The sequence below is a fragment of the Eutrigla gurnardus genome (assembly GCF_963514095.1).
Source record: "Eutrigla gurnardus genome assembly, chromosome: 1".
NCBI lineage: Eukaryota > Metazoa > Chordata > Actinopteri > Perciformes > Triglidae > Eutrigla > Eutrigla gurnardus.
Window position 1 is genome coordinate 35,774,674 of NC_139915.1, and position 13,260 is coordinate 35,787,933.

Below are 13,260 nucleotides of genomic sequence, written 5' to 3' on the forward strand. Positions count from 1 at the left end.
TCTAGGAAAAACACTAATATTAAAAAAAAACTACAATTCCCTACAGGCCCGCCATTTAGCTTGATACAGATCAGCCTCACAGTTGTAGTACTTCCGGTTTCTGAATTAGGATTGGAGATAGGGTTGTAAAATGATATATCTACTGAATATATGAAATATGCAGTGCAGCCGAACTAGTTATTACACTGCATCTAGATGATACATATCAACAAAAAGTGAATATGTTTTTTTATTTCAGATATTTAAGCCAAAACAGTAGTCGAACGCGGGCGGGGGCGGGGGATCCGGGCCGACGGCCGAGTGCCCGCTGTCGGCTGTCCTCTAGTGTCCAGACACCCTTGGGGGTGGAGCCTTCTGCATGCGTGTGTGTGTGTGTGTGTGTGTGTGTGTGTGTGTGTGTGTGTGTGTGTGAGTGTGTGTGTGTGTGTGTGTGTGAAGGGGGCGACTTCATGAACACAAGATCTCGATCAGTTTGAAATAAATGACAGTTTTGTTTGTCTGGGTCCAGACTGATACCAGGCGATGGTTTTGTAACAGATAACGCACTATTTTATACAGTCTATGGTAACGCTGTTGAGGTATGTGGAGGTTATCATAAAAAGACATGTGACGAAAACACTTCCGGACAGCGGGTCCTCGGTTCTCCAATGGGAATGAGTTAATAGTAGCCTACATATAATACATGATATATACAATGATAAAATAATTGTTTCTTTGTTGAAATAATTATTAAGTATTGAAAGGATCTACCAGCCTGAGATGTTTGAAAAAAGCCAAAAGATTTACTCATCTATTGTCCCAAATACACATTCTAGATGTAAAGCTAAAAGACATGTTGACTGTGGGCTCATGGGGATTCTACAGTAGTAACTGGTTGATCCCTCTCTTTGGACTTATCTTACCTTGTTCTTATAGGTGTTACTCCACAATGATTAATCAATTATGTAACTGTGGATGAGCGTGGGTGTGTATACATTTAGCTATGTGAGCAGGGTGTACTCTTCCTCTTTTCCAGGTATCGACTTCAGCTCACTGAGACACTGTTATGGATGCGCAATGAAAGTCAAGACAAGGAACATTTAAGTAGATTTACTTGCAACATGAATTTGTGACCATCACAGGAAAACAGAGTCAGTATCAGCAGTAAAGATGATTACATAAGATTAACAAACTGGCAAGATCTTCAGGGCACAACATTAAAATAAGGCCTAATTCGATGATGAAAGTCACAGCATGGGCTCAGAGTCAGGATACAAAACAACCTATGAACAGTGTGACATACCGACCACAGGACCACATAACAAGAATAACTCAGACAAATGTAAAAAGTGAAGAGCATGTGAAGTGATTACAAAGGACTGGTAGGGCCTGACCCTGTGATACATTGACCTTGAGGGGCAGCTATGGAGTGTTTTGCAGTGGTGGTAGTGCAAAAGTAGAGCAGGGATTCAATCAGTGCAAAGCTGTGTATGTTGTTAAATATGACTATGTGAGTGTGAACATAAAAGAATTCCTGAACAAAAATAATACAAAGAAGGTAAGATAAATAGAACAACAGACACAGGAAAGATAATACAAGTCAACAGGGGTAAATGTTAGGAGCACAGTCCAGATTGTGTAGAGTGGCTAATGTAGCCTGTAAGACGGTGAGATGGATAGTGGATACTAGAAAAAGTGATGTGATGGTTGGGGCAGAAAGAGACTTTTCTCTGCAGCTGATGTGATGAACTTCAGCTCCATGCCAAAAACAGAGCCAGCACTCCTTAGCCGCCTGTCCTAGTGGCCCTCTTCTTAATGCTGCCTCCCCAGCACACAACAGCATAAAAAGACTCTGGCCATGACAGTGCTGTTTAGTCTTGTTCAGAGTCACTCCCGGTATGGTCCTCAGAATCACTGTCAAAGCTGATGTTCTGTTCCGTCAGAACTTGCACGTAACACTTCTTTGCATGCTTTGACATGCTGTTGCTTGCTTTTAACTTCTTCAACGTCATGCTCTGTAGACCTAGGATCCCATCTTGTTGCAGGCCCCACGTCTCACCTTACACGTAAAAACACATAGAGCCTTTATTCAATAGAAACTTTCTGATATATTGTAATGTATGCCAAATATAACTACAATACATACCTGATGTCATATTCATGTCATATGTCTGCACGGGTGCAAAGACACCTCCAATGATTATGCATTTCTGCAACAAGAATCCTCTTCTCCTCCTCGAGTCTCCTCACTGCCATCACCAGGTCAAAAACCTTCCTCTTCATCCTTAGATCTACAGAGTCTGGAATACATAGATGGAACATAAGTCACTTGTATTTAAGACTAGTATTTAAAGATTTTCTGGGGTTACAATCAAAGCATGACAGATTGTGTGCCACTATGTGACTATTTCACATCAACGGAATTGTGTACATACCAGCGTGTGGAAGCTGCCATGGCCAAACCACCTCGTCAGACAGAATGGTGTCCAGGCTCAGGTTTTCTGTGTTTGGAACCATGGCGTTGTATTTTTCCACAGCTGAACTTAAGATTTTTTTTTCCTCCCGGATCTTTCGGCGGATCCGAGCACGTCCTTTGCAACCGTCATCGTCTTTGTAAAGACGCAGGGACCTCCTCTTAACACTAGCGACCAGCTCCTCGATTCGGCTGGTCACAGCAGCAACATCAGCATCATTTGGGGATGTCGTTGCTGAGAAGAAGAAATGAAGATATAAGAAATATGCTTCTTGATTTCATGAAAAAATATTATTTCTGGTGTATGGGCAAGCGAGCCTCAACAATCTCTGTAACTGAGAGGCTACACTTGGAGCCAGGGGCGTCACTAGGTTTTAAGGACAGGGGGGGCTTAGCCCCCAGGAGATGCACAGAATGTGAGCGAACGTTTAATTTAACAAACAGCTATCAAAAACAGAGAAATTGCACGTTTTGGACATATTTAACAGAGATACTTTACTGTGTAAATGTTTTAGGCCACCATTACATTTTTAACACAGTACAACAACAAACACAGGAAGTACTGTATGTTTACAGCATTAACAAGAACAAAAAAACAAACAAAAAATCCACATAGTTACAGTGCCATATTTAACCAATGCTTCTTATTCATTAAGAGCCCACATGTATTAGCCAAAACTGTATAAACTCTATAAACAACCAGGACCTTCACATTGCATTTTGGACTAACTAGCTACTGGCTAGCTACTGTAGCAGAGCTCAAGCCAGGTTTTTATTTGTCAAACAGGGAGCATTTGGCAATTACGTGCGACTTTCTGCTGTTAGCTGGGGGGCTGCAGCTAACTTATTGTTACTATCAGCAGTGATGAATACTTACTCTCTTGAAAAAATTCCGTATATCCATTCTTGTTCACGTTCTTCTCCTAATGCTGCTCTAGTCGGTTCTGTGTGCTCCGCTCCCGGTGTCGTGCCAAAAAGTGATCGTCTGCTAGAATTTGATTTACGGTCGCGGGAGCGCGCACAGCAGCCCGTTGAGCGGTAGCGTTTAAACGTCTGGTTTTCTCTGGATTAAACGGTCATAATATGCGGATACACACAACTGTACGTCCGCAATTATAGCAAAGGTATGTGTCTTAGAAAGTTTAACGTTTGTTGTTACGTAATTATCACAACTGTGGCCTAAAGAAGTGTAGTTTGTAGCGAAATCAGCCCTGACAATTACGTGATAGACATGTCTCTGTGCTGGGTATGTCTGATGCCTGACTGTAATGAATGTGATTTATAGGTGTGGATTTTCAATAAAGAAATGATCACTTTTGCAAGTATCCTCGTGACTCTGCATCATCCTTTATCTGATCTGGGCTCTACATCTGCTTCCCATGTTTGGATGTGTCTTGTAAATCAAATTCTCCGCGACCGTAAATCAAATTCTGGCAGACGATCACTTTTTGGCACGACACCGGTACACACACTGCAGGTACCCAGGTACCGAGTGCAACCTAGGTTGCAGGGAAAACGTAGACTGGATTTCAGTGATGTGGGGGTGCTCTACATGACCAAGTGGAATGGACTGGATAATGACGCACTGACTCTGACTCTCTACCGCTTCCACTATGAAGTGAAGGGAAACTAAGATTTATGATCACATTTAAGTTAATAATAACTGGTTTATTTATTTAATTCTGGCCACATTATATTGAATTTGTCTGCACTTTTTTGTAAAAAAAACAACAACAACAAAACAAAAAAACATAAAATGATTTAGGGGGGCTTAAGAATATTTTAGGGGGTCTGAAGCCCCCCTAAAATAGGCCTAATGACGCCACTGCTTGTAGCTAAGGTTGAGTATAGTTAGGTTAGATCTTTATTGTCCCCATGGCGATAATCTTTTCCACAAGTCATCAGCAATCAGAGTATGTGCTCTTCCACTACGATTACAATGAACCTCTTTGGAACTGCAGCCCAGCTTAGTCAGTTTAGTACACCTGACACACAGGTTTAAGGCTACGTGCAGTTGCTACAAGCTAAATTCAAACCACGAAAAGAAATTCACAGTGATAGAGCTATTAAAAGAAGCTTGTGTCGATGACAATACAAAACAAATGTGTTTATACTTTCATAATTCTACAAGCACAGAAGTGATACATCCAGCAGCATATCAAACAGTATATTCTACCTTCTGCCCACTCATTGACATCAATGGTCCAGCTCTCCAGTTGTTTGTCTGTGATGTCCATTTCCATTTTCAGAGCCTCCAAGTTATGCAGCTGGCTTCGCAGGGTTGTTGTGGCCTTTAAACACAAATAAAAAAAGACAATGTGGGAATTGCCTACAACGTTGAATATTCTTGATAATGAATGTAAAGTGCCTTCACTATTAGAAAACCACATACAATTAATACTGATTAAATATACAGTATATTCGTATATACATGGACTATCAATATATGTGGTATGAAATATGTGTAAATTACATTTTATATCAAGACACAAAATACAATTGACACTACATATAGAACCATCCGTATATTCCACTGTATCTGGGCAAGTCTATATTTTTGTGATATATGCCACTTTGACAATATTGTTCTGCATGTTGCAGAAGGGAAAACTGGTGTCTTTACCTTCTGATATCGGCGGGCAAGCGTGGAAGCCAAGTTGTCAAACTTGTGCTGGTTCCAGCGCATGGCCATGATCGTCAGCATGTCTATGCGTCCTGCAAACATCAAACATATGAGATGATCATCCTTCTTTCAAAAAGCAGTAGTAGAAGAAACTGTGCAGACTTGTTGGGTACCACAAACTTTTTTCCAGATAATAAATCACAGTATTGTACTATGGTACTAACCCGCTGTCTTGTTCCATTTGACTACTCACCCATGAAAGGGCTAGTGGGGAAATAGCACAGGATAGTGTTGGGGTTGTAGCAGGGGCAGATTTGGTTATCAACAGTTAACTATCAATATCAATGTGATTATCGGTATTAATAATTATATTTAATCTATCATCATGATATAATCATGAATAAACGGGGCACCACCCTGGGATCAGGGAAAAGATAACCTAAAACTGTATTCAGTCTCAATATGGAGGTTTTATACTCACATGCCAATCATCGTGATCATTGGCATAGGAGTACAAAACCAATCGAACAATTAAAAAGGCGTGAAATTCAAGCACTAGCCTTCACAACCTGCTGTTATCCAGTGACATATACACAACAAGCACAAGAGACCGCTAGTTATAATATAATAAGATTTATTAAAATCAGTAATAATGATCACAATCAATAACACTGCAATTAACAAAGCCTTATTACCTAACTACCTAACACACAAAGGGAGAGACACACGTGGAGTGTGTGTGTGCGTATGTGTGTGTGCGTGCGTGCGTGTGCGTGCATGTGCGTGTGCGTGTGTGTGCGTGCGTGCGTGTCGCGAGAGAGAGAGAGAGAGAGAGAGAGAGAGAGAGGTGGCTATGGGCGGCCACCAGATGGAGCTATTCCTCGCAGCGTTCAGGGGCGGAGCCACTGAGGTCTGACGGAGTAGCGAGAGAGAGAGAGAGAGAGATAGCCGTATGTAGCCACCAGATGTAGCTATGTCCCTAGCGGCCGCCGGGAACAGCTGGCTTAGGACACGTGTGTATGTGTGTGTGTGTTAGCGGGTCACAAACAAAGAGAGAGAGAATGCGCGAGCGATATCCGGAGGGACAGAAAGCCGTGCTGCTATCACACGGGCTCGCGTGAATGAACTGGAATTTATTCCGCGAGACCGGTCTTTTAACTGATAGTAGAGGCTTTCTGAGCTCGCGAATATGGCGGAGGTTAGTCGAAAACACTGTTACAGAAATCAACCCAGCTGTGTGGGCACCGCTGGACTGGGCATAGGGCATGGCGGGCATATGCCCGGTGGCCTGAAGCCTTTTATTTATTTTTCCGTCACTTGACAACCCGATGACAGAAGCAGCGCCGCCGCTCCCACCACGCGCATCACGCGCTGTGCCTGCGTATCATAATAATAACAATGCCGATATGATAAAAAACAGGAGAGAGAGAGGGAGATGTTTTGGTCCGAGAGGCTGAGTTTCTGTTACGCGTGCCATCCGCCTTTGATCTGACGTCAGATGTGACGGGACAATCTATATAGATATAAATTCACGTGTTGATTCAATTAGTTGCATTAAATAGTGTTTGTTGTGATTGTTTATTGCATTTAAATGTGCCTGGAACTGTGGAAACCTGCCTGTGAGATCTCGGTGATGTGTGCGCACTGCGCGCCGTCAGCCAAACTTCCACTCCGCCAGCTGTGATTCGCCTTGAATGAATGGACTCTATTTACGCCTTGCGCCTTGCACCGAGAGTAGACTAGAGGTACGTGTCCACAGGAGCGATTTTAAACGCGAGTGGACGCGCCGCTTCCCAGTATTGCAGGCTTGGTGGGCTGCCACGAGAGGATGATTGACAGGCGCTCTCCTTTAAAAAACAAATTTTTGCGAGTGTTCGCGAGGCGGCGAGTCGAGCCCGGTGCCTCTGATTAGCATAAAGTAGATTCGACCTCAACTTTAGGCAAATAAGGAGCGGCCAACTCGCGCGCCGTCTCTCGACATTCGCTGCAACGCTACCAGAATGCATTGCATGGCTTTTCACATAGACAATGAATGGGACGCGGGGAAACACCGCTGCCTGTGGACACGCACCTTGGGCCCTAGTTTCGTGGCGCAGCGCAGGGCGGCGCAGGGTGTGTGTGTGTGTGTGTGTGTGTGTGTGTGTGTGTGTGTGTGTGTGTGTGTGTTCTGGTCCATTTGAAAGCTCTCATTGGTTTGCATGCTGCATGTAAGTTACCCATTCCTTTTCGTTTTAATGTTTGTTTTATTGATATTCATATTCTTAATATACAGTATAATTGTGTATTTATTTACTTTATTTTTTCTATTTATTTTGTACAGTTAAGTGATTTGTTAAGTTAAGCAATTTATTTTATTTTGTACAGTTAAGTAATTATTGACTCATTGTAAATATAAGTGTTTAACTTCAATTGTTATGTGTGTCATCACTTTTTATTTTGTATTCAAAATTAAATGGATGAAAATCCTATTCTTTCCAAGTCCTGGCATAATTTCACACACCTAACATTTTATTTTGTATTGACAGTTGATTAGCAACACAAATTGGTAATAAGAGAAATCCTTGCTGTTACTTGTAGCTTGTAGTGAGATAAACATCTTGTGGCCTTTTTGTGTATTGCAATTTTAGGTCAGCCTTTGCATCCAGTCATTGGTACAGTCATCCAGTCATTGGTACAGTCATCCAGTCATTTCTTGCTTTAATAATGCATTGTATCACACAAGTAATGATATATTATTCATAGTTTAGCCTACAGTATTACATTTATTATAATTATATTAACTAAAATGAATTAATTAATATTTTTTAATATAATTCCTTTACTTAAATTTAAGTAACAAGGTTGAAAGAAATGACATGTCTAAAAAGTAATGTGACCTACGGTCAATAGATCATACTTTTGATAAGCCTAACAGTATTTTGGGAGAACTTTTCATAATGCTTCTCATAGTGTTAAAATGTTTGTGTCTCCTAGTGCACATTGATCGTTTAAGGCAGTGATTCCCAACAAGGGGTATATGGTACATATACCACCTGAGGTGCGCAAGCAAACTGCAAGGGGTATGTGGATAAATTAACGAATGTGTGCAGCATAGTCATTGCATGAGTGAAGGGGTACTCATGGTGTGACAAAAAGGCTTAAGGGGTACGCATGTCAAAAGCAGTTGGGGAAAAAACCCACGCTGTCACACAGCGCGCTTACATTTTTCCCCGTCAATACCTGGTGGTGGCCTGCTCTTGGTTAAAAATGCCCGGCCTGAAAAATTTCCCCAGTCCAGCCCTGTGTGTGGGTAACCAATCAACATTCACATACAGCAGCATATGAACAAACGGACTCGGCGATCCGCGATCAGAACTTAAAACACATTAACAAGAATTACAAGCATGTCCTACACTATCGAATCTCTGCTTCTGCCCAGACAAATAGCCTCTTACTTTTGTCGATGTGAGATGCGTCGATGTGAGGTTTCCGTCCCGTGCGTTGATGGCGTTTCTTTACGCCGGCAGCGGACGGTAGTTTGTGGGGCGCTGGTTCAGCGCCGGATCCAATTAGTTGAAGAAAACAGTTAGTATTTCTTCCTTCTGCAGGAACAATCGCGGGGCTCGGCGATGTAGTCAGCTGATTTCAGACAAAGACGGGTCGAGTTATCCGTTCTGCTGGCAGCTGGGACGAAGAAAGTTTCTTCTTACCGCGGGGAACGGGAGTGTCGCGCTGTCGCGGTGGTCTCCTCGGGATCCAAAATGATAAACAAAAGAAAAATAAAACGAGTAGAGAAAAAGAGGGATAAACAGTCTGTTGCTCGTCCAGCGAGTTTGGGGAAAAGACTGCGGCCTAGGACAAAGGAAAAACGCTGCAGACGTTATATTCACCTCCTGGTGTAACGTGAGTTACTTTGGAGAGAGAACGTTTTTCTGATGGCCGCGGGATTTATAGCTTACGGCTGGACCGGGGGACCCCCTGGAGTCCCATGCAGTTCGCAGCCAATGGCGCGCCAGCGGTGTGACGTCAGATCCCGTGACCAGGTGGAGGTGACACTAAAATGGTGGTTGTAGTTTTTTTATCTCCTTTGTCCCATTGTCCTGGCCGCATGTGTAGGCTTCTGTAGGCCGCATTGTGTAGTCCTTCTAGTGAGGTCCCAACAATAGTGAAGAAATAGCATGAAACAGTGGCTCAGGACAGTAGGCAAATGGCAGAGAGCACTATGGCAGGACAGTAGGTGAATGGTATGGTATGCCCAACCAACAACAGTACAGTACATTTCTTTTTATCACATTGCCCCTCATTATCCTCACTTTAAATAACATAGGATGATGGTATTGTAATCCATCCATCCATCTGTGTTGAATATTCTAAGCTTTATTTTTTCAGAGTCAGCATATATGCATGAGCTCAAAGTGGCTCACCATTGTCATCAGGATCAAATTGTACTGGTTACCATACCTGCTTTTGACATGTGCTTGGTTGTAACAGCAATCCTCGAGAGGAAGGCGTTGCACTGCTCGACCTCCTCCCCAAGAGTGGAACCAGCCCCCTCCTGATACGCTCCGCTCCATTTCACCTTTAAAAAGAAAACAAGAAAAGAAAACCAAATGGCAACAATCTTATGCAGGTTTTCAGGGAACAGAACATCTCACTGACAATCATTTTTTCTTACCTCACATTTGAAATCGTGGGCTTTGGCATGAAACACTGAAAGAAATGGCCTCATGGTGAGGAGATGCTGAAGCTCAGGGCATTTCTCTGCCACTCTTCGGAGGTAAGGCCAGTACTTACATGCCACATCCATGGCACAAAATGGCACTGGCTTACAGGCCATTTCTTTTTGGAGGAACAGGGGGTAGGCAAAAATCTCCCCCCTGAACATGTTGAGGGCACGAAGAAGAACCCCATGACGACACACAGCGAGTTCCAGGCCCTCCTCGTCTGTTTTCCCTGATGACTTAGTAGATGTTTCACGTGCCGCTGACCACTGCCCTCCACAGACACCTCTTCCAGAGGCCTACAACATGGAAGATGGTTAACAGTCCAAACTTGTTCAAAAAATGCCCTCTTTGTTTTATAGGTAAATATAATGAAGTTGTGCAAGTTTACATGACTGGTTGAGGAATGGACATAGTCCACGAATCTTGAAACGTCATCATCTTTTGCAATGAAGACGCCATCAAAGATGGCTGGTTCCTCAGATCTAAATAAAAGACATACTTAGACTTTCAATATTCATATGATTTTCAAATTCACAACAGTTACTTTCAAAATGATGAGCTGTCTATGCAAACACAAGATTTAGTAATTACCTTGCAGCACTCTTGAACCTATAGTGCTTGCGGTTCCCATCAACTGAGACCGCAAGCATGCCTGGGCTGCACGCTGGGCAGTCGAAGTGGTCCTCCCTGCACAATTTCTCCACTTGGTATCGGACGGCCTCCCACTCCAAAAAGCTGGTTCGGAAGCTGTCTGCTGTGATGTTCCCAGTCTGATTCAAAAGAGAACAGTAACAGAGAACAAGAAATTAAAGAACTTAGACAAAGGGTCGCAGGTGTATAAATGTTAATGTAGTGTAATATAGTGTTAATGTTCATGTATCATGATCATATCATATAACTCACACTATTATCTCTTGAGTTACTTAACTTATTTAATACTTACACGGCCAAAGCGGATAGTCCGTCTGTCCAGCATTCTTAAAAATGCTTGGCTTGACATCCCTGGTGCTGCCATCTTCACCTCTTCAAAAGAATAAAGGATGTCCGAAGCATATACCGTTGCAAAGTGAGAGGTGGCAGGCCAGTAGTCATTGGAGACCATGTCATCCAGTCCAGGAGTCCATGAGGCTTCACAAGCCTCGCATCGAATCTCAGGCAATTTGAGATCATATCGCCCTGGAAAAAAAAGAAATATATATATGTAAGGCACAGCCGAGCTAGTATGTGCTTATGTTTGTTATTTAGCAGACGCTTTTGTCTAAAGCGACATACAAAAATACAACAATCAAAATTAACATCAATTTGTCATTTTAATTATTATGTAAATCATAAAATAAGCTTAGGAGAGAATAAAAAGATATAAAATCCCAGGAAATAGGTGCCAACATCAGTAACCCTCATTGATGTTGCAGGCGTTAAAAATCCATTTTGCAACAAACATCACTCATACAAACCGGATCATTTGAATGACATAACAGTCGCTCATTAGATGAGTGCAGTGGTCTAGATGGGGTGTAAGGTATGCGGTCACAACGTGAAGCGGAGTGGCCTTTACACCTCGGAGTGCATTAACATTTTGATATTCCAACGTCGCAAAGTCCATTATCTTGCTTCTACCACTGTTGCCAAAAATGATGCTCATAAACTGTCAAAATGTGGTCAAAAACTTTATGAGATGTGCAAATATCTGAATTTTAATGCACATTCTAACATCACAATGGGAGATTTAGCCAAACATTTGTATAATCACATACAGATAATACATTTGCGTCTGCATGATGCCGTCATATTAATATGTCATAATAATATGATATTAATATGTCCATATTAAGATGACCCTAAGCGTCTTTGTGTTTAGAGTTGATATGGTGTGTGATCAGGAAATAGCTGTGGGTGACATTCTGCAGCCACTTTTACAGAATTGACCCCATCCCGACCCCTGAAGTTCTTCTTACCATTCATTGTAACCACAACGATGGACTTTCCTGCGATGACACGGGATGATCCTCGTGGACAGCTGCATATTTCTGCTGGCATCTCCAAAGGTATAAGACGCTCTTAGAAAAAAAGAAACCAGTATGAGAAATAAAGCACAACATATGTATTTACTGGCAGCTATTTTGAAACCAGGTAGGACTTCATGGCTTCATCAACTGATCAGAAATCAGTATTCAGTTTTCCAGGTGATAACTGGAAAAAATATAGTCTGAGAAGGGGACTCTCAAAAACTACAACTTACCACACTGGGTAAGAACACTCTCCACAACACAGGTTGTCGGAGGCAATGGTTCAAAGAAACCATGCATCATGGAATCCCTGTTGTGGAAGACTCGATCTCGATGGACCCTGATGTCACACTGGCCACAGAGGAAAGGGTGTGGTCGGCAGTCACAACAGCGGATAACTGCTGGATGGTCTGCACATTGTTGGCAGACTCGAGTTGCCACCTGCCGTTGTTTGCCCACCATGGTGTTGACCAGCCGGGATCTCTCTTTCGCCCACCACCCTGAGATCAGACTCTTTCCAGTCGACCAGTCGGTTGCGGCTTGAGGTGGTGTATCATCCACATACAGGTCCTTAGCCAGTGAGCACTCAAGCTCTTGAAGGAAAGACTCTGTTAAGACAATGCACAACACTGAAAACCAACGGCTTATAACAACACAAGATAATGGCATTGAATAACAGTCATTTTGAAATGTGTAATGTTATCTGTTATCTATTGATCAAACACAAAACTATCAAAACACAAAACTATGAAATGTACATTCCTATCGTAATAAATGAACATACTGTTTGGCATCAGTGCAGACAAAATAAAGAACATACCAGCAGTAACTGAAGGAAAGTTGCTGGTCACTTCCCCACTGGTTTCCAGAGCCATGACAGGAGGAGAGACACCAGTCTTCCGAGTGTGGCTGTGACTGGGACCTGCTGTAGCAAAAAAGCTGTTGCTTTTTACACTCGATGACACAAACTTTTAACGTCTCAGTTTCCTTGATGCTAGGCACAGGTATGTAATAATAACCTCAGATATGTTCTAATTCAGACCCAAGACTTGTGATCATGTTGTATACCATTCCAAGATAAACTAGATCTGGAGATAAAGTCTACATTTCAATTAACACCAATGTAAAACAAATCTGACCTGCTTGTTTTCGGGATGATCTGGGTCTGCCATAAATAATGTTTCCATCGCAGTCCCTCTTAATCCACCTAACACCTTGATTGCGGTTTGATGGCTGGCTGGTGGATGGTTCTGCCTCCTGGTGCAAGCTGATGAGCTGTTGGAGGTTTTGGAGGTGAGCCTGATGTTCAGCCTGACCAACAAGGTCACTCAACTCCTTCTGGAGCCGGTTCGGCTCAGGATCAGACATTGTACAGGGAGGGAGAGAGGGCAGGTGAGGGGAGAGGGAGGGAGAGGGAGAGAGAGAGAGAGAGAGAGAGAGAGAGAGAGAGAGAGAGAGATTTTTGATTTTTAAAAG

General features: G+C 42.7%; 3 protein-coding genes across 6 annotated transcripts in view; all 3 read right to left on the reverse strand.

Annotated features, from left to right (window-relative positions):
- Positions 1–13,260, reverse strand: part of LOC311018579 (uncharacterized protein) — a 722,019-nt gene that overhangs the window by 195,444 nt on the left and 513,315 nt on the right. The window lies entirely within an intron of this gene.
- On the reverse strand, positions 1,075–8,910 carry LOC311018761 (uncharacterized protein). 3 transcript variants are annotated; one of them, XM_084017838.1, is made up of 6 exons: positions 8,510–8,910; positions 5,076–5,167; positions 4,629–4,743; positions 2,415–2,687; positions 2,126–2,279; positions 1,075–2,038 (listed from the first exon to the last, which is right to left on the reverse strand). In XM_084017838.1, the coding sequence occupies exons 2-5, from the start codon at positions 5,154–5,156 to the stop codon at positions 2,143–2,145; spliced, it is 606 nt and encodes a 201-aa protein (XP_083873964.1). In that variant the 5' UTR covers positions 5,157–5,167; positions 8,510–8,910; the 3' UTR covers positions 1,075–2,038; positions 2,126–2,142. The 3 variants fall into 3 exon arrangements, 2 of the variants coding, with proteins under 2 accessions (XP_083873964.1, XP_083873963.1); XM_084017837.1 differs by lacking the exon at positions 8,510–8,910 and having other exon boundaries at positions 5,076–5,243; XR_014597753.1 differs by lacking the exons at positions 4,629–4,743; positions 8,510–8,910 and having other exon boundaries at positions 5,076–5,237.
- On the reverse strand, positions 9,482–13,225 carry LOC311018651 (uncharacterized protein). 2 transcript variants are annotated; one of them, XM_084017678.1, is made up of 9 exons: positions 12,924–13,225; positions 12,605–12,706; positions 12,018–12,392; positions 11,734–11,835; positions 10,722–10,954; positions 10,370–10,548; positions 10,167–10,260; positions 9,730–10,074; positions 9,482–9,633 (listed from the first exon to the last, which is right to left on the reverse strand). In XM_084017678.1, the coding sequence occupies exons 1-9, from the start codon at positions 13,150–13,152 to the stop codon at positions 9,493–9,495; spliced, it is 1,800 nt and encodes a 599-aa protein (XP_083873804.1). In that variant the 5' UTR covers positions 13,153–13,225; the 3' UTR covers positions 9,482–9,492. The 2 variants fall into 2 exon arrangements, with proteins under 2 accessions (XP_083873804.1, XP_083873803.1); XM_084017677.1 differs by having other exon boundaries at positions 12,605–12,709.

What these genes read in the sequence shown, in the direction of transcription:
- LOC311018761 (XM_084017837.1), bottom strand. Translation starts at nt 5,177, where the DNA reads ATGTTTGCAGGACGCATAGACATGCTGACGATCATGGCCATGCGCTGG. An exon ending in TGTCAATGAGTGGGCAGAAG is followed by an intron (nt 2,688 to 4,628) that starts GTAGAATATACT and finishes TCTTCTTCTCAG; the next exon opens with CAACGACATCCCCAAATGAT. An exon ending in ATGGCAGCTTCCACACGCTG is followed by an intron (nt 2,280 to 2,414) that starts GTATGTACACAA and finishes TATGTATTCCAG; the next exon opens with ACTCTGTAGATCTAAGGATG.
- LOC311018651 (XM_084017677.1), bottom strand. Translation starts at nt 13,152, where the DNA reads ATGTCTGATCCTGAGCCGAACCGGCTCCAGAAGGAGTTGAGTGACCTT. An exon ending in CGTTGTGGTTACAATGAATG is followed by an intron (nt 10,955 to 11,733) that starts GTAAGAAGAACT and finishes TTTTTTTTCCAG; the next exon opens with GGCGATATGATCTCAAATTG. An exon ending in CCCACGATTTCAAATGTGAG is followed by an intron (nt 9,634 to 9,729) that starts GTAAGAAAAAAT and finishes TTCTTTTTAAAG; the next exon opens with GTGAAATGGAGCGGAGCGTA.